At 46.0% G+C, this 21,068-nt stretch overlaps 1 protein-coding gene across 1 annotated transcript; it reads right to left on the minus strand.

Annotated features, from left to right (window-relative positions):
- Positions 1-426: 426 nt before the first annotated feature.
- Positions 427-13,167, minus strand: CCSAP (centriole, cilia and spindle associated protein). Its single transcript, XM_065834996.2, has 3 exons — positions 12,802-13,167; positions 4,011-4,294; positions 427-2,169 (listed from the first exon to the last, which is right to left on the minus strand). The coding sequence occupies exons 1-3, from the start codon at positions 13,097-13,099 to the stop codon at positions 1,996-1,998; spliced, it is 756 nt and encodes a 251-aa protein (XP_065691068.2). The 5' UTR covers positions 13,100-13,167; the 3' UTR covers positions 427-1,995.
- Positions 13,168-21,068: the final 7,901 nt, after the last annotated feature.

Raw genomic sequence — 21,068 nt, forward strand, 5'->3', positions numbered from 1 at the left:
CTGAGTTAGTGCTTTGCATACTGTTGTTCAAAGCTGTGGTGGATTTCTGCATTGAAACAGCATCAGAAGTAACTTAAGCATATTTACAGAAGTATTTAAGAAGGAAAACACAGCATAAAAGGAAATTAAAATAATTTCATATGGAATAAAGGCATTCTCTGGAATAGTGTGCCTCAGTTTTGCGCACTGTTCTAAAGTTTTAGGACATTCTAGCCTGTAGTCTACTAAAAAGTTGGAATACAGTAATTTTGCTGTGTATAAAACATACTTGACAATACTTTGCATTCCCCAACTTAAAAGCTGCAAGATCTCTGCAAGTAGGTAGCCTGAGCAAGCATTGTCTGTATTTCTAGAGCTTTATACTTAAAAGGCAGGTAAAAATCAGATTATAATTTCATGAATTCTAGGACATTTTAGTAAGATTGAAACCCTTACTGGTGTAATGTAATTAACGCTAGGAGGCAGCAGTGCTTGGTCCCTTTGCATGATTACTTTCAGTAGCACAAACTTTCCACCAAGCATGTAACTCTGTTGCAGTAGTAACTCTAGAATCCTGCTTACTCACTGAGACCATGGAATGCAGCTAAGACTAGTGCAGATTTCTGCTGCAGAAGTGCAAGTGTGCTTCTGTGAGAAGGTGTCCAGTCTGTAAAACACAAGCTTCAAAACAATTAAACTGAGATAACCCACATGTGTAACTAACACATAACGCCACCTGAACAAAACTTTGAAGCTCACAACTATGGCAATAATCTGCCTAAAGCTTAGTTATCAAACTGAAAAAAAATAATTTACAGCAGCTTAAGGGAAAAAACACGAAGGATATCACACACAATGACTGTCTTATTATGTAGAAGTAGGACCTACAAAGCGAGTGCTCAAACTCCATTATATGTTCTTGTTTACCAAAGAGGACCCCTCTCCTCATTCCCCCGGCCTCACCTCTCTCTAGTGAGGGGTTTGCACCAATTTTGAGAGGCAGAAAGCTGCTCAGAATTCAATCTAAAAGTTTTATCAACATGATGTTCAAGTTTAGAACCTTTAACAGTATATTTGTGCAATACCACCAAACAGAACGCTTATTGCACTCTGACTTCCACTGAGCATAACAGATATTCTTCAGTGTTAAAAGCAGACTTCATGAGACAGGAGCCAGCCCTCTCCTTCATAAACACATTTACATAATTAAGCATAGAGCAAGTGTGGCCACAATCTTAATACAGTGGTACAATGAGCAACTGCTTATTGAGCAGCAGCTATCAGGTAATGATTGTCTATATCAGTTATTTGGTACAACAGGCACAGCAACAGCAAAACAATCCTGTAGCTGTTTCTTGCCCTGAATATTAGTAGTTTATTCTAATGATGCTAGAAACAGCAGTAAAAGTTAGCATCAGCAGATTCACTAATCAAACAAGGTTTTCTGAAAGTTTCTACATACAGATAACACTTGGTATTTGCCTGCCTAAAGTATCTACATTTGTTAGTGCTGCTTACCAGACCCACTGGCTTTCCTGTTGCCTGTCTTAATGTACTTATTTTGGTAGAAGTATTAAATCAAATACTATTATAAATGCAAAGGCACCTCCTTCACACCTTTAAAGTCTTCCCTATCACCACCTCCCCATGACTTGGACTTTCAAAATAAGGGACTACAGATTATTTGTACCCAAGATCAAAGAAGTGTTGGCTTTGACTCCCTGTATGCTAAGGTTCCTGCTTCCCACCCCCAAAACAGGTCAACTGAAGCATTAGAAAAACTCCCAAAAGGGGAATTGCTTGTAAGTTTGGGTAGCTATATCTAAAAGCCTCTCCAAATGTTATGGCTCCAACAACACACCCCACTGTGAGGTAGGTAGCCAAGATAAAAATAGTGTAATAAATATTTTAAGAGCTGGAAACTCCCTATAAAAACCTTGCATAAGTAGTTTGGTTCCTTGCACCAGTGTCCTGATATGCGTAACTTTCTTTGAAGGTGTGTAAGGGAATCCAAATTCACCGAGCTCTTGCTGAGTAGCATCTCATATACTCTGTCATCCAAGGATTATCTGGTGGGGAGGGTTTTATTCGCCAAGATTTCTCTGCTTCTGCTGATTGTACTCGTCTCTGAGAGAGCTTCCGTTTCTCCACTTGTCTCCTGTTCTTTGCTCGTAGAGCAGATTCGTGAATCTAGAAGACCAGAGTCAGTATTACAGCAGGAAAACAGTCTACAGGTGAGTTGAGGATAACTTTGTCTCAATCGCCATCCTGAAGAAATAGCGTTTGCTAGCAAGATTACATTTTCTTTTGTGATTTGTACCAATAACAGAAGACAAGCACAGATTTTTTTTTATGAAAATGTCTCAAATTTTGTTCTGCATTATCTTTCTCACTTCACACTATTAAATGATCCCGAAAGTCTTAAATGTTTCTCAATCTTACTGTTCTAAAAACCTCAATTCTGCTATTTCTACCATGTTAAATTCTTAAACATCCCTCAGTATACCCAAGTACCCTTAAAACCTAAGCCACAGTAGTAAGACCAATCCCTAGAGACACCTTACTAGAGACTGAAGAACTTAAGTTTTGACAACATGCTGCAGGCACACCTACATACATGTTTATATTAATAAATTATCATATTTTCCCAAAATTTGATCTTAAAGGCCAGTTTCTATGTTTGCTTGCTTCTATCTCCAGATTTAAAACTATTTTCTATCTCAGGGGAAAGTAACACCTTTCAAACATTCAAGAAAAGTGACCTAGCTAGGCAGCAAGTAGTCAGTTCCCATTTAAAGAAAAATGCTGAGTGACAAAGCACTATGTAACTGCAATGTTTCAGAAGTATCCTGCCCATTCACTCCAAACTCAAGAGCTGATCATACAGGTTCTGTAACTATTTCTAGCATTAAAAAGTCAGAAATCTTAGCAAGTATAAGTATCTCTGCTCAAGTCAGGCATCATCCTCTCCTAGGCTTCAACATAAAGCACCAGTCAACTATTTCCACTACTGACGAAAGCTTATCAATCCAGTAATGGTGTCCATTGTCAGGAAGGGCAGCTTCTTTCAAGAGCTGCAAGGCCCAGGTTCCTCACTTCCCTCAAAAGGTTGAGCTGTCCATGAAGACCGTGCTTCAAACACCTTCCAAAACAGCCCATCAGAAATCAGCTCTCTCTCATACATCAAGAGCACCACCCACCTTAATCTTCAGATATCTTGGGTAATAGACTCTACATTAGTAGTAAGATAACGTAGCCTTGCCAACATCTTGTCTTTAAGATGTTTTACCAGCCTAGGAGAGTTATAGAGAAGAAATAAATGGATCTGTTGTAACACTCAAACCTTAGTGTTTCTTGTTAAGACAGGAAACAGACCCCACTACAGCAGAATCCTGGTGCCATCCATGACCATATGAATTTTATTTGTGCTATTTATATCAACCCTGCAATCCATCACCCATCCGACAGACCATTCTGCTGCCAGCAACCTGCTGAAACAGGCTGCTAGACAGACATTTTAGCAGCAAAGCATTCATACTTTCTCAGGAAGGCTCCTGCTCCTGGGCAGCACCCCAGCAAAAGTCATTCTTTCACAGCACAAGCACTACCCCTGTGTTTATATACCTGCCTGCTGTAGGACGCCTCGTGCTAACTGCCTGCTGCTTTTCTCTTGTTTTCATGAAGTTGAGAATGCAGAAATACATTTATAACAGCCAGTTTTTCTGGTAGCACTGTAACAGCCAGAAACAAGATTGCCAAGTTTCAATCAGAACTTGCAAGTATTAGTCAAATGTGGGAGTTTCAAAACCAATTAACAGTTAAGAACTATTTGATTTGGATGTGTCAAACCTCTTCAGGTTTATTGCTATAAAGTTTTGATGTCTTCCATTTGTTTTTGATTTGATTTTTTTCCCCAGAATTTTTTGCTAGTATCTCCAGGCATCCCCGAGTTTTACCCAGATATTAGACGTATCTCTTATCTAGGCACAAAGTAGTCGCTGCCCTTCAAAGGAACAGAAGCTTTTACTTACTTCATTTGCTGAAGCAGAAGCACAGACATTGTGAGTTTTCTGGCTTCCAGTATCTGTCTGTCTTTCTCCCCACCCATACAGAGCAAATGGATGTTTATTCTCCTTTGGTGCATCTGTCTTCTGAGGACTTTTGGCTGATCTTCGATCATTATGACTGGACAAGGCACTTCGACTAGGACGTCGTCCTGTACGGCTGGTTTTGTCTGCTTCCTTTACAGAAGTGTGTTCTACAGCTTTTTCTTGCTCTTCCCTCTGCTGCTTTTCTTGATCTTCTCTTTCCTTCTCTAAAGAAAAAAAAAAAATGAAGTTATGCTTTAAGCTCCCAATGACAACATATTAATGTCCAATTTGCACAGCCTCTCTTGTTGCATCATTGAAACTGTGCTTTTTTCAGAAATGGAGGAAGTCATTACTTCCTTAGCAACAGATGTATACCTTGATTTAACGCCTTCATTCTTTCATTAGTGACTACAATATTTCTAAGCCCATCCCTCTGGACATCAGTTTTCATATACTTAAATGTGCCTTTCACTAGTGAGACTATAGATAACCAGTAGCTCCAGATAGTATTTTAAGGACTGTTTCCAGTGATCTTCTGTCTTCCACCTTTCAGACAGCAAACAGATGGACTGCTGAATGCCATGTAGATGCTGCCAGCCAGTCAGAGATGAAGTCTGATAAGAGTACATGCAATGTGCAATCCCTCAGATTATAACCTCCCCTGAAAGAAGAGAGTGATTCATTTTCAAGCTCCCCATTTACACATACTCTGTTATGGAAGGCAAAGCCTTACAAAGTGATGGACATCACCCTTGCTATCTTTTCTGTGAAGTATGTTTTACGTTTAAAGTACCACGCTTTACAGGCAACATTCTCAGAGGCTCATTGCCCCCACATATGCTTTTTAAGCCTTGCGGAACAAGGGTCCACCATTTGTCCTCCAGGCATTGGCTATGTAGAGTAGGGTTTGTGAGGGAGAATTTAAAGTCTGTATCATTGTCAATTTGCAGATGTAGATCAACACTGAAAGCTGAATCAGCATTATAAAAGACATTAAACAATAAAACCACAGGAAAACAACTGTTCCCACAAGATCCAATCTTCTTGTATTATAGAGCTAAGAAAGAACTAGTTTTCCTGTTTTCATGGTGCCTCATAGCTAGGAGTTCTTGATATTTCCTGCATAGTTCTTATATATCATACAAAAATTTGTGTCTTAGACTTCAGATGAAGAAGCCAATATCTGGTATAACACCACAAGACTTCATAAATCTAAGAGAAAGGCTGGTAAGAAAGTCATGCCTTACAACAAGTTGTTTTGAACAAGTCTGTTTTACATCATTAAATATAGTAAAGTAAATGCCCATGTTACTGACAGCAAAAGAACAGCAAAAGATTTTTTTTCCCACCTTTGTGATCTGCAAGGTATTACAAACTGGTGAGAAGAGATCTCAAACTATTGTGTTAGACTAATCTAATGTCCTTATCAATGATCTATACAAGATCATCAAATGTACCCACAGTAAGTTTGCAGATGACATCAAGTTGCACAGGAGTGTTGATCTCCTGGTGGGTGGGAAGGCTTTACAGAGGGATCTGGACTGGCTGGATCAATGGGCCGAGGCCAATTGCATAAGGTTTAACAAGGCCAGGTGACAGGTCCTGCACTTGGGTCACAACACCACGAGGCAACACTACAGGCTCAGGGAAGAGTGACTGGAAAGCTGCCTGGCAGAGAGGGATCTGGGGGGTGTTGATTGATAGCTGGTTGAACATGAGCCAGCAGTGTGCCCAGGTGGCCAAAAAGGTCAACAGCATCCTGACTTTATCACAAATAGTGTGGCAAGCAGGACTGGGGAAGTGATCGTCCCCCTGTACTTGGCACTGGTGATGCTGCACCTCAAATACCATGTTCAGTTTTGGGCCCCTCACTACAAGAGAGACAGTGATGTGCTGAAGCATGTCCAAAGAACAACAACAAAGCTGGTGAAGGGTCTGGAACACAAGTCTGATGAGGAGCAGCTGAGGGAACTGGGGTTGTTAAGCCTGGAGAAAAGGAGGCTGAGGGAAGACCTTATCACTGTCTACAACTACCTGAAAGGAGGTTGTAGCACAGAGGGTGTTGGTCTTTTCTCCCACGTAGCAAGTGATGAGAGGAAATGGTCTCAAGTTACCCCAGGAGAGGTTTAAATTTGATATTATGAAAAAATTCTTCACTGAAACAGTTGTCAGGCATTGGAACAGGCTGCCCAGAGAAGTGGTTGAATCACCATCCATGGAGGTGGTTAAAAAGATATGTATGGTAGATGTGGTGCTTAAGGACATGGTTCAGTGCTGAACTTGGCATGTTAACAGTTGAACTCAACCTTAAAGGTATTTGCCCACCTAAATGATTCTATAATTGTAATAAAATATACTGTTTACAGTAGGTTAGTGAAATATGACTTCGGGAAAAAGAGTAAATACACAGAAGCCTCTTAATTCTCCATCCTGCAAATCTTTAGCAGTAGTGTGGACAAATTAGAGGTATATGCTAGACATTGAACATGACCTCTCAACATTGTGGGCACAAGCAGACATTATGATCTGAAGTCTCTGTGACTTTTAGGGAAACCATGCCTTTTATTTAAAGGGTAACTAAAGTTTTTACTAACCTAACAGCATAGCAGTCCACTACTGACTCCATTGAAGTATCCACCTTTGAGCACTAGATGCTGCCTTCTGCAAGACACACACAGCAATACATTCAAGCTGTGCTGACAAACATGCTGAAATTGCATGTCTTCTGCCACACCATCTATTTCTGCTTGTGATAGGGACAAGCTGCAAACTAACTCTTGTTCCAAGTCCCAGCACTTTCAGCCACCACCAGCATACACTGCTACGTACAGAGGGAATTCCTCCACCGGTATAGTTGTTCATCTAGTTTAAGGCTTGCTTACACATTGAGAGGTTGACCACAAACAACTAGAACAAATTTTACCTAAGTGCCTTTATTAAAAATAGCAATCATTCTTGCTAATTGCTATGATTCAGCTAGTCAAGCAAGTAAATGCCCAATCCAACACTGCTTGAAATTTGCTCCTGCATCTATCTGGCTCTGATGAAATGGAAGTTATCTGCCTGGCACAGTGGTTAAGCATCCATTTCCTCTTGCACTCACTTTGTGCTTGTAGGGTGAAGAGATGAAGACTTGCCACATGCCCCAGCATCCCCAAAAGGTAAGCCTTGTGCTCTCTTGCTAGTCATTAGTCTTGCAGCACATTTTCTACTTACTGCCAGCCAGCACAGAGGCCCTGGTGCTCGGCCCTGTTCGGGGCAGCCTATACACACATCTTTCAAACATTCAGCTTGATACTGCAGTACAGCTGAGTATTTGGTTAATAGTAGGCAGCAATGTTAAAGTATTTGAAGACATTCATTAATAATTCAGTTGAGTGTCCACACAAAACCACCAGAAAGAGTAGTCAAGATGAAAGTAGTGACAGAATTAGAACAAGAAGTGGCCAGATGAATTTTACATTTCTAGATATTGGGCACACAGGCATTATAGCCAAGGCTAGATAAAAAGCAGCGGTGACCTCAGTGTGGTAAAAGACCTGCTTTCATAATGTCCTGGGCTCTGGGACACACAGCTTCACCTCTAACAAGGCAGCTCATTCATCACAGCTGCAACAAGCAGCACAGAACTATCCTCTTACAAAACATTATTCACTCCTAAGAAGGGGCTGGCTAGGTACATTATCAGAAGAAAGCACTGTTTTGAGAAAATAAAACATTGCTGTCAATTCTGAAATGGGAGAGCTTTTATTTTGGGAAGCTGTGCCATGTTTCTTTCAAGGGAAACTGCATATTCCTTGTCTGCAAAGGAAAAAGGAGCAACACAGTTCATAAGCAGCAGAGATGGCACTTAGAGACTTAAAAATACAGGGAAGTAGGGACTCTGCAATTGCAGGTATATTCTAGCTTTAAGATACTACCTTCAAGGCAACAGCCATGCCTGGGGATGCTGCACTAGGATATAGTTCCAGCTGGTGCAGAAATGATTGAGCCAGCTTGTCCCAAAATAGCAATAAAAACATATGGGTAAATGGCACACAGAGTCCTGTGCAAAGGCTTACAGTAAATGCTGTATGCCAGAGCATACTACAGCACCTTATCAGCCTCTGCTATTAGAGCAGGTATTTCAGTGAATTCACTCCTACAAAACATCTATGCAGAGCTAAGTTGGTGAAGGCACAAGGCAGATATCTTTAACAGCTATTTAAACCTTTTATTTAAAACTACAGTTTATATCCAAGCCATTTTGTTAGGCACCCCTTTTCACAGGAAGGTAGAAAAGTAGCAATTTACAGCAGGGAAGGAGTCAGACCCAGCTGCTCAGGGAGCCCCAAACCACCAGGAACATGCACCCACCTCCTCCTTCCATGCAGTGTGCCAGCTCCAGCAGACACAGGAAACTCAGAATTGACTGGCTGCAGCATTACAGGGATTAGACAGGAGAAGGGGGAAAAGCAAGAACATTTAAAACTACACCATGGATGCTAAGCAGAGTACACTGGACAGGAGGGGATTAAGTGCTTAGCAAGCAGAACAAGGCTGCCAGCCCCCCCCACCATGGCTGTCAAAAGCTCCTACCCAGAAGAACTCATTTAAACCCTGCTACATCACCCAGCTTGTCCAACAGCAACCCTCTAGGGCTCAAGCAGAGCTTCTCCCTCTCCCACAGTACTGCATGCTCTACAGGGCAGACTGGACTCCCATTCTTGCTATGACAGAAGTATCAACAACCTTCTGATTAGGCCCATAGGTCCTTCGGATCAACAGTATTATATCTATATGGAGATGCTTGATCCTCACAGCACTACCTCAGGTTTAGGAGGAGCACTTTGTGCTTAAATTGCCATGGGCAGAACTCAGAGTTCACTGCTTTAGCAAAAAACCCAAACAGGGCAGGTCTCCCCAGCATCTGGAAGCGGCATATACTCAGTTGTGGGTACAAACCAGTTGTTATAGTTGAAACAGACTGCAACATCATTGCATCAAGACAGATCTCATATGAGGCAGTATCAGAACTATCAGCAACACAGCAGTCCAGAGTTTTAGATTCACAAAAGCTTAATCTGCAGCAGGGTTCAGAAAGCAATATCTGGCTTGATTTGATAGCAAAGCTTTTTTTTCCAACCAAAAAAATTGGAGCAACTTTGAATCACAGTACTGTTAACCTCTAAACTGACACTGTTGCCTTCTTCCCCCACCACAAGCTACTCCTCATGTTTCTGGGCCAGCAAATACATCTGCAACACCATGGCAGACAAGATTAGGGAATACGCTTGAAATTGGATCTTCTGCTGAGTTGCACTAATCCAGATCAGTCACTTTCCAACTACTGTGTGGCAACTGGTTTGATACCAGCTCATAACTGCTATCATTTAAAACCTCTGCACAAAAACACTGAAGGCAAAATGCCAATAAGGATTGAAAGATGCCATCATCCTGCATGTGTGTGTGTGCAGCAGCATTGTTTCACAAGCAACAGGTCTGACAACAGCACTGCTGCCAAGAGCTCCTGTCTTTTACTTACCAGCCCACTGGGTTCTGTTGACAGTTTTGAGGACATGTCAACTAGACCATTTGATTTAGGTCAAGATTTTGTTGGCTTATGTTTAAAGCACATCTATGCCTGAGTACTTTCTACAGAACAGGCCTCAAATAGTTGCTGCAAGTGAAGAGCCAGAAGGAATTAACCCAAAGTTGCCACCAAGCATACCTTAGTATTTATTACTCAGCAATAGCTTAAGTGTGAGATACAGCGACAAAACATTTGTCCTATGTGTTCCCTCAGGTGTTCACATTGGAAGTACTTTAGACCAACATCACTAAACCTTAAAGTCAAGCTGCATACATCAGCTTACTCTACACACACCAGAAGCATTTACAAACCACATTGTGGACACACACAGGCTTATATTAATGAGGTAAAGAAGAAACTGTGACCACATACACCATTACCAATTTGCTTTACCTCAGATACTATGCAACATTAGTGCCAGCCAAAGGTACTTGGCCCCATGTCTAGTAGATATCACTCAGCCAGAAATCAGGTTCCCCACAAAACAGAGGGAAGCAGAACTAGCCAGGTAACAGCCAGGGTGCTGCAGCATGTGGGCGGATGTCAGATTTAGAAGACAAAGAGATGTCATCAACATGAACACACTCAGCTACTCCCACAGCACTTCAGTGTAATTAAGTTCTTCCAGAAGAAAAGCAGTTTAATAATGGAAGACTCACAGAGTGGTAGTTTCTATGTTATCTCCTCCACATGTTTTAATTAGCCAGCTGCTAGGCAAAAGAAAAATACATCCTTATAATTGTCCAATACTGAATGAGTTGCTTGCTTACATGTTAGTGTACACATTAATATACAATAAATTTCCACTTAATCCAGCTGCCTAAGCAGAGTTATTTTCAGTCCATTTGCTAATGTCTTGCACAACTCTTAAATACTGGCAGAACTTAGAAAAACATTTATCTTAAGCTACTTGGCAAATAAATGCATGTCAGGTACATATTTTCCTTCCATTATAAGTGTAAAATAGCAAGAGCCTAATAGAACATCAGGTATTCCCTTACAGCAGCCACGACAAAGTTCATCAGCTACAGAGGCACAACAGCCCCAAACTCCATACATTGACCGGCCACTGTTGCTCTGCATTCCCTTCACCACTGGGGTAAGGTGAAGACATCTCTGCATGCACTGTATAGTCACACGTGCTGTCACTGACCACAGAAAGTGCCTGGATGAGCAGCACGTCCACAGCTATCAAGCTTTTATCCACTGCCAAAACTGACCCAACTAGAATCAGGCTACCAAATAACTCCAGCCAGACCTTCTCTCAGAAGAGAGTCAGGAAGGGGAGCAGGCCGAGGACTGAGCAGAGTACCCTGGCCAGAAGCCTCTCACCTTAGCAACTGCCAGTCCCATCTATAATAGATTGTAACAAACTACCTGCTCCACCCCACTGGCTCAATGTGCAGACAAATGAAATTCTGGTCCCTACCACAACTGACCAAGATTGGCATGTGTTCAGACTGCATCAGAAAAGGCAGAAGTGCCAAGTTACAAGCACTGCTTCAATAGCTTCCTCCCTCCTCTCACAAGAAGCCAGGCCCTTTGATTGCCCATCAGGACATACCACCTTTTCCCATCCAACCATTCCCTGCTCTTCCGCAATTCCTTAGTGCTTTTTCCTCACTGAGATGCTATGTACTTACTTCTTCCACACATATTCCCTGGTCTAACTTCCTCCAGGCACTACAAAGCCCTCCTTGAGGAAAACAAGATTAGACCCACTAATACTCTTGTTACATGCTGGTTAAACGGGGTGCTTCCTTCACTGCACAGCTTTGGGGAGCTGGAGTGCGTTACCCTGGCAGCCAGCAGCTGTGTGCACCCCCACCTGGGGGCTGGGTACACAGGCTCATCCAGCCACAAGGACTGCAAAACCCCCTGTCCCTAGCATGCTCTTAAACACCAGGCCTCTTGAACAGATGACAGCATAGCTGAAGCATAAGGTATTCTCAAGTTTAGCCTTGAATATCAGAATACAGATCATTCTGGGAAGCTCAGGTCCCAAGGGACATTGAAACAGATTAGTCAGTCTCCTCACACCAAAAAAGCACCTCTAACCTCAGAACAACCTCCAGGGAGCACAAAGCTTAACTGAAGAATTCTCAAGGTTTTTCACTGCTACTGTGTAACAGATACATCAGATACATGCACAGACGATTCAAAATACACTGCAAAACACCCATCAATGGCTGCCAGATAAAGTTTCCTTTCATTATAGGTAAGGGAGAATATCCTATGGGATAAAAAAAAAAAATACCAACTTGAGGAGCTTGACAGTGTTGTTACCTGTCTACCCACTCTGTATAGTTAATTCTTGAGACATCGAAAGGCAAGATACTCTAGAAAAGAGCAAAACATCAGCAGCCCTGCACCTGCTTAGGCCTACAAAGTTGTCTGCACTCCACAACAAACACAAAATCAAACCTGAGGTAGCATTAAGAACCAAGTGTTCCGCTGAGACAGATTACACGTGCAGATGCAGGAAAGCAATCGTGTTAAGTGCCAGCCCCTGGGACACAGTCCAATTTGCCACCACCACTGCTGCTTTTGTCAGAGAACCAGCTTATATAAGGGCAGAGATGCTTGGCTCCCATGGCAACAGTTTACATAAGTGGCTGTGACTCAAGCTGAGAGTTGCTATCACTTGGCTCTTTAAAGAGACGCCTCTGATGCCATAGCTACAGCTTCTTCACAGACCTAGCAAGCATCTGATTAAGCCACCGTATTGCTTTCTGTCAGGAAGAGCGAGCATCCCAGAAAGTCTCTGTGTCACTGGGGCCTCAGAGCCTCAGCTAACGGGGGGTTTCACCCCAAGCCCCTCGCTGCTCTGGCTTTCCCGCACCCCGCGTTCGGCGGGTACTCAGCGGGCAGCCCAGCACAGCTCTCCGTCCGCCTAGCGCGGCATCAGACGCGCACTTTGCTAAGCGCCGGCCCTGCAACATCCACCGTTCTCTCCCACGTATCGCCCAGGCCTGGCCCTGCCGACACCCCCGCGCCGAGGGTCGTTATAACGAGCTCAAGGGAGGCCGTGCACCTGCCGCACGCAGCCAGAGGAGCGGGCAGCACAGCCCCGCCGGGGCTCGGACCGCAACCCTCCATCACACCTCGGAGCTCACCGGAGACACCCCCACCGCTGCCGCCATTACCCCCGCTCCCTACCGGGGCTCGCCCGTCCCGCTTCGCTCTGCTCTGGCGGCGCCGCCGCCTCCTCCTGCACCGCCGCAGAGCTGCCGGTGCCCGGCGGCGAGGGTGACCGGGCGGTGCTGCCGCCGCCGCTACCGCCGGCGCTGTCCTGCTCCCAGCCGTCCCACAGCCAGGGCCGGTGCGCCTGCTCCAGCAGGCGGCGGCTGAGACGGTACCGCAGCAGCTCCAGGTAGCAGGCGCCGCACGACTCCCACTTGGGCTCCTTGAAGCGCTTCATGTACTCCGTCTTCACGCGCCGCGCCGGCACCACCATGACGAGACCCCGAGCCGAGACCCGGGGCTAGGACAGGGGCCCACCCCCTCCCGCTGCAACGTTTAAACACAAACAGCGGCGCCCGGCCCCGCCCCCGCCCGCCCCGCGCCAATCGCGGCGCGGTGCCGCCCCCCTCCCCAACCGCCACCGCCTCGCGGGCGTGGCAGTGCGTGCAGCCCCGTCACGCGGGGATACCGGGGTGTGTGGGGGGGAGCAGAGAGGGGCAACGGCCGCCCCGATCAGCCACAGCGCCACCCAGCGGCCGGTGACGTGACCTGAATGAAATTGGAGTGAAATAAAATGGAATCAAATTAAACCAAAACGAAGCAGAACGGAAAAAATAAATAAGACGAAATATATATTTTTTAAAAATAAAAATTAAAAAGTAAAATAAAATACTGAAGCACTGCAGCACACACACACACATGTTGCGGTTGAGACGGACAAACGGCATAGACCAAGTTCTTCAGTACAAACAGCAGTGTCCGTTTATTGCCAGAAACACTGTTTTATATAGTCTTTACCAGCTCAAGTGTCTTTTTGCTATTGGTTACAGGCTGCAACAGTAACATCTCATTGGCTAATTTCGCTATCATCAGTGTTGCTCTTTTATTCCCTTCTCTCTCACGGGTACACCTTAATATCTTCAAGGCCAATCTCTGTTCCCATACCCTCCGTCAGGGAATCCACGGACCCACCATAGTCCCCCACACCCTCATATTTTGGGATCAGCCCCCAGCGTCAGGCACAGGGCTCCCCTTGCCCTCTGCCCCAGCACCCAGGGCGCCCCTGTATGCAGCAGCTCCCCTGCACCTGCGCTGCTGCCGCCCCCCTGCACCAGGGTGAGCTGTGACTGGGCCAGAATGGGGTGAGAGCGCCTGCAAAACTGGGGACCCTCCATCAGCCACCTGCTCTGGCAGCCCTGTGCCCTGTCCCACCAGCTGAGGTGGGAACCCCATCCTGCCTCCCCACCGAGGAGGCAGTGCGACACAGCCCTGCTCCTGCCGGGGGATATTTAAATCTGCAGAGTACGTGTAGTGCGTCAGAATTCATGCATCTGCAACAACAATTCCTTTTTTGTGCAACACCGCAGCAGGGGTAATTGCTGATTTAAGCCCCATTTCTGCAAGACAAAAATGATGTGTGGCACAAGAGGCCTGCTGAAGGGAGGGAAAGGTGTCTGCAACAACAGAGACCTCTCTACATTTTGTGTTAATCTGCTTTAAAAAAACCATCTCCAGGGGATGCTTGAACGGGATTTACCTAATCCAGCCCTGCACTGGGCAGCCGCGCTCGCTTGGGAAATGAAGTGCTTTGGAGATAAATGCAGAAAACAGGGCAGCCGCGGCAGCAGGAGTTCACCCTCCTGCACACCCACACAGAGACGCAAACGCGCTAGCAACGTGTTGAGGAGTGTTGCTGTGGTGCCATGGCCACCCCACCATGCACAGTCCACAACACCCCTCTGGAAGGAGACAGCATGATTCCTTTCATCCAGCCTCAACTCTCCAGCCCGCAAGTTGCAAACGCCCCATTTTGGGGAGCTGCAAACCTGCTTTCCCTCTGCCACACGCAGTAGGGCTCTGTACAGCAGCTCTCTGGCTGCCTCTCCAGCCACCCCTCCAACACACGGGGGCACTGACGGATTTTCAGAAGCAGTTGTACTGAACTACTTTTTTTTTTTTTTTTTTAATATGAAGGCAAACAATGTTTTGCCGTGCCTTGTGCCTCCATTAACTGACACAAATGAAAGAATCCACAGTGACACAGATATGCAAGATGAAAAACACTGGCCCAGGCTGCTCAGCGTAACAGAAGTGTTGGTGGCTTTAAGGTGAGGGGATGGTGGTTACACACAGCACCTTTGCCTGTGCAGCAGGCTGATGCAATCCCCAATAACCTAGCATAAGCAAACTGGTCTAGTTTAATCGATGCTCAGACCGAGCAGAATACAGGTCTCAGTTTTTACATGGACTGGCTGAGGCTTTGCAAGCTGGTGGTGCCCTGGGATGAGTGAGGGGGCACAGTACTCCCTGACCTTTGCACAAGTGCTGGGATATTCCCATCCGGCCCCACAGCTCTCACAACCCCACAGCCTTTGCAGGTACGGTAATCGCCCCACAACAGCAGTATATCAGGGAAATGCAGGATCCCCCTCTGCAAATCAGGAAAATGCAATCAGAAGAGATCAATTGTGCTGGTGCTGCAGGCAGACACCTTGTACAGCTGCATTCATAAACCCATTAAGCTCCACTTTAAAACCACTTTAGAGCTTCTGCAGCTCCATTTGGCTCTGTCAGCTGCTCTCAGGGGCTGGCAGCTACAGAGCTGCAAGGGAGCAGAGCCTGGGCAGTGTTATCTATCGGGAAGACAGGCACAGCCATAGCACCCCTCTTGAGCCTACCATCACAAACAGCTACAAAAATGAGTGAGGAGCTACTTCTGAGTGTACCTTCTCAGCGTGCGGAGCCATGCGTGGTGCCCTATACAAAAACGGACGTAAAGAAGTCTTACCTACATGCTTTGATGAAAGAAAACTAGGCAGATGCATCAGTTCAGCCCCTTTCAGTGTTGTCCCAGGGATTACATTTGGGAGCTGCCTCATTCATTATCCCCACAGAGGGTTTCTGTGGCAGCTGGGTGGGTTGTCCCTGCTGTCTTCTCCTACTGCCCTTAGTGGCACCCCTGTGATCCCACTGTGGTCCAGCCTTGCCTTCAGCACCACCTGCTCTAACAGAGGGTGTTTGTTGGAAAATAACAGGAGACAATTGGTATAAAAATACCTGTAACTGAAGATGGCACTAGAGAAGGCTGCTGTAGCAGTGCTGATTAGAGAGGAGAGCAGAGCACTCCCCAATCAAGCAACGCTCTGGTTTCTTACTGTGATATTCTGCTCAGTCTACACGAGCAGATAGCATTGGTAGAGATCATATAAATGGGCAAGTTCTGGGGTTTGCAGCACTTCATTTCTACCCATCCAATGTTAAAATATAAAACAGAATTTTGAGCCAACCTGCACATTTTTGCTTGGCAGTTGTGGTTATGGAAAGGCTACTGTTGTTCCCAGGTGTCATTTTAGAGCAACAATGAGTTACAGATTTTCCTTCCCAAAGAACGTCTCTCTGATGGCTTTCCTTCCTCTCAGAGATGAAGGGATTCACTTTTTGAGGAGCCAGACTTCTGAGGTGCTTGTAAACCCACCTCCCAGTTGTTAGCCTGTGTCTCAGCCATCACACATGAAATTCCAGAAGCAAAACCACAAGATCCTGGTATGTGGTCTGTCAATTCCTGTTTTCTGCATTTTTGTCCCTAAACTCTGCACACTCTTCAGAGCAGATATCTACTCTTCATATCAGCCTGCAACACACCAACATTTCATTAGAAACATAGTATTGTCAATAACTGTCTCCACTATACTGTACTGCTTTTAGGGCCTTTATCCCTTGCTTGCACAAAAACAAATGCCCAGCTGCCCACATGCTACAAGGTAAGCTGCACCTTCACACTCCTGCTCCAGTTTCTCCTTTGCAGCGTGTCTCTCCCACCGAATTGTTTGCACACACATCACACAGTGCTGGGTGGATTGGCAGCAGTGAGGCTTGGAAAATAACTGGGGAGCATTTCTGTGGAAAGATCTGCAACAGAAGCATGCAGAGACACCTGGCAACACTGATGTTGGAAACTGTGTGTTACCTAAGGCCAATGGAGCAGCAGTGGTGGCTGTCAGACGTGTTCCCCGCGTGTTCCTGATCTTCAGGCTTGCAGTGCAGGAACCACCAGGTGATAGGGCCCAATGCCCCTCCAGGCCAGTCGCCATCCAAAACTGGCTCCTGGACACATTCAGCATCTCTGGGGGAGGATGTTGAGACTGTACTGGGTGAAGAACACACAACTCCTCACTAAACCCTCCAGCTAGAGCCAAATGTCTCCGTATATGTCGGGCAAGAATAATTTGTCATCCCCAACACAGCAGCTCTGGATGTTCTCAGTGTAGCTACATAAACATTAATATTTTTTTTAGTCCTAATGAGTGTTGGCTTCAATACCTCATGGCAAACACTTCCATGGGCTGAGAGTAGCCAGTTATTAAATGATTCCTGACTGAGAAACTACAATATTTATGATGCTGATACTAACACTAGAATTTCCTCCCTTATGTATTTTGCTGTGGTATTCTTCCTTCATTAAAAAGTGAAATAAAGACATCATTTGAAATTCTAAACACGCTTTTCCTTTTAAAGCATTTTTCCCCTGAGGATCTTAGTTATGCCTCTTAATCCTTATTATTGCTCTCCTACAGGTGGCAAAGCAGGTGTCCAGGTAAATCAAGAGTTTCAAACCAGATCAATAACAGATTATTGATCAGTGCCATATCCCAGGAGTCCTAATTTCCTCCACTACCTCCACTCGAGTGGGAGGACCAGAGATTCTCATTAGGGAGGAGAGCAGTCTGGCCTGGGAAACAGTCTTATTTCTGTCTGAAATAACCACTGCAAAGTCAACAGCAGAGACATAACTTGATTTTTATGCAAAAAGTAGCAGAAAATGAAAAGTAAGCATGGATATTATTTTGCAGAGTGCCATCACAGAAAGACACAGAGTAACTGTGGGTGTAGTTTACACACGGTTTTGACTTGCTGTTGCATCTCTCTGTGGCTCTGGGCAATAAGAGGGGACAGCGGACAGCTTGTATGTAGCAGGAGTGGAAAATTACATGTCAACACAGCTTTGAGATTGGCAGACTGGCTTCCAGTCAAAACAGGAGCTGTTGTGATCTGAAATTGGGTTGTTCAGCTATTGCTTGGGTAAAGTCTGGGGCCAGAGAAGACAGGGAAAAGAAATAAGTTGTTTCTCATAAAGAACCTTATTTTTAAAATATTTAACAGCACAAAATCCAAATCAGGAAGATTATTTTGCCAGGTAGGGAAAAAACAGACTTCTTGGACCTGTACCCATCAGTGAAACTCTGCCAAATACTAAGGGCTCTGCCAAATACTAGGGGTAGCTGTCCCGGTCACCTCACAAAACAAGACATCGCACTGTTAATAGCAGCCTGGTTAATCCCACAGATGCGGGATCTTTGGTTTCATGGGCTATTATCCCTTTTAGGTCTGGACCAGCTGCCCACAGGGTAACACTGTCACCAGAGATGGATCAGAAGAGCCAGTTCAAACACTGTGCAGGGCAGGTTAGCCAGGCGTGGTGCACTTGGCTGCAAAAGGCCCCCAGAACTGACTGATGCAGTTATCTGGAGCTCTGGGAAATTTGGTCAGAGCCAGGATGGGCTGCAACCCACCAGGGAAGCCCTGCAACCCCTTTTCCAGCAGCTCTGAACACAAATCCTGTTACCCAGGCAAATCTAACATTATTCTTGGATGAGCTTGAAGCACTTTACCATCACAGCTCTAAGCAGCTGTGCCTTCAGGCATGCATGGCAGTACAGTTTACATCAACCTCAGTGGCTTCTCCAAGCTTCGTTGTGGTCCGTGTTTTGCATCCACCTTTCTAAGAGATGCAGTTTCCTGGGCTGTGGGTAAGGGAGGTGGGTTCAGGAGCAGGGAGAGATGTCTCCCACTGCTGAGTGTCCTTTGGCTGCTGCGGCTCTGAGCCCTGGACTGGGCATGTAGCAAAGCTGGTTCTTCACCGCATGGTGCAAACGCAGCTCCCAGCTTAACACCTGTTACTATGGGCAAAGAATATATTCCCTGCTGGTATCAGTATTTTTTTTACCATTTCTCTTCTTCTTAGCTCCTGCTCCTTCAGGATGCAAGGTTCACACTGTTGCTGACAGGTCAAGGGGATCCCAGCAAAGGAACAGATCTTACAGCCGGCAGTAATGGGGTGCTTGTCATGGCACTGGCCTGAGCAACATATTTGCAGGCTTCCTGCTCAGTTTGGGAAAAATACAAGTTTACATGGTAGCCAAGGGAGAGGCAGAAAAATCATGAGAAATTCCCCACTTGCTTTCCTTCCTTTCTCCTGCTTGAGCAGCCCCAGTGACGAGCTGGCTGGTGATCCTGGGTCGCTGCCTGACTGCTGCCCATCCCACGGCCAAGGTGAGGAACCAGTTTCCTGCTGCGCAGCTCCCCACAGACAGTGCAGGAGACCTCACTTTCGGCTGCACATTTGTGTGTTTTGCACAATGGATGTGAGTTTCCCTGGAGGGGGCCATGGCTCCATAGCAGCAGTGAGGAGTGGGTGCAGGTGGAGGTGGCTTCATGCTGCTGTCAGGACTTACCCCATGCTGCCCCACCACCTACCTTCTTCCCAAGGGGCCAGCAAATGGGGTGTAACTCCAGATTCAGCTGCTCCCTGAAAATCCACATGTATTCACTTGCCACCTCCAACATAGGGCTCTTCTAAAGGCTTTGAGTCACTTTTCCCAACACAGCTCAATGGCTTTGTGGATGCATCTACCTCACGCACTGTCTTTCCCCTTCCCAAAAGCCAGCCTCTCCCCCTCCAGCAAGTTAACCCTTGTTCCTCCATGTCTTCTGTCAGATTTGCCTGCATCCTCCTGGTCTTTGTAGACTGCGCGCTGCTGCTTCTTTGCTACAGAGCAAAATCTGTTTCTTCACAGCTGGACTATCACTGATGAAGCCCAGAGCTGTCACCTCTCATGGATTTTCTGGGTCTATTCCTGCTCTAGAAAACCATCTCTGGGCCTTCTCATGTCTCTGGGCCCATCTAGCTCATTCCTGTGTTTCTCTCCCTCAGAGGTGCAGCATGGGGGCAAGCAGAAGGAACCGGCCCAGCATTGGTGGGAATGTTCTGATTTACTCCTGCAGGGAAGGGATTGTCACCACATGTGTCCAGCCCTCAGGTTTCCCTCAGGAGAAAGAGCAGATTTGGTGCAACATTTTGGATCACGCTATTGGGACAGGCACTCTAGTCAAAGTGCGGAGGCAGGAGGAGTGCTGCAAGGCAATTTCCACTCACCTGTTCCCTGCCTTGGCCCCCTCTGCCTTCTTTACCCTCTCTTTTGTTTTATTCCTCTCCCTCTCTCAATCTCTGCTTCACACTGTCAGCCTGGCCACATCTTCACCAGAAATAGGGAGAGAAGTTGGAGAGGAGATGAGAGGTGAAATACTGTGGTAACCTGCAGCTGCCTTTCCTTCCCCGTGCTCAAAGGGAATAGTTCAAAACAAAGAAACTCAGTTTGGGAATGTCTGGATTCTGAGTGTCTGTAAGAAATAATTTGTGTTATTTCTGCAGTTCCCCTGAAAGAGGAGAGGTATCACTTCCATAAAAATCACCAAGGCAGAACCAAATCATGCTCCAGGTGGCATTCAGTTGCACCATGCAAGACATTTTCAAGTTCGTGCTCTCAGTAACACCTATAGGGTGCCAGCTCCATGAGCCGAGGTAGGAGGCAGCCTGTGTGCACCCACCCAGGGAGAGGCAGGCAGTGGAGAGGTACCTGAGCCCAGTCACTTTCCTCCAACATTATCTCAAGCTCATAATCCTAGACAAAGCTGTTCTCCACTCTTACTCCCATTCCTCTGGAGCTCTGGGACAGCAATCCAGCCACTGGTCAAGGTTACTTTTACTGTCATTCCTGTTCATGTTCCTTTTGCAATCCCAGGCACGTCTTCCTCTCTTCGTGTCACCCCAGGACCACAGCATGGCACCAGGGAGACTGGTATGGCATTTGGCACAAGCAAGGGATTACAAATCTCTGACATGGGCTTGCCACCTCTAAGAGCTGGCCTGTCATTGGGAGAACACATAGTTTTGGGGAGAAACAGAGGCACCTGTGCTGTAACCTTCTCTCCATCTCACCGCAGCAAGTGCTGCTGAACCAACCACCTCTGTAAGATCAGTGCTTCAGACCATTACCACTGGGCTAGTGTCACCTCCAGGTGACAGAGACAGAAGCCATTTGTATGGCTTTGGGCTGTTTGTTCCAGCACAGGGACCTGCATACCTCACCATTCCCTATGTGCAAACCTGGCACCTGCCTGTCAAA

Source organism: Patagioenas fasciata, chromosome 3 (assembly GCF_037038585.1).
Source record: "Patagioenas fasciata isolate bPatFas1 chromosome 3, bPatFas1.hap1, whole genome shotgun sequence".
NCBI lineage: Eukaryota > Metazoa > Chordata > Aves > Columbiformes > Columbidae > Patagioenas > Patagioenas fasciata.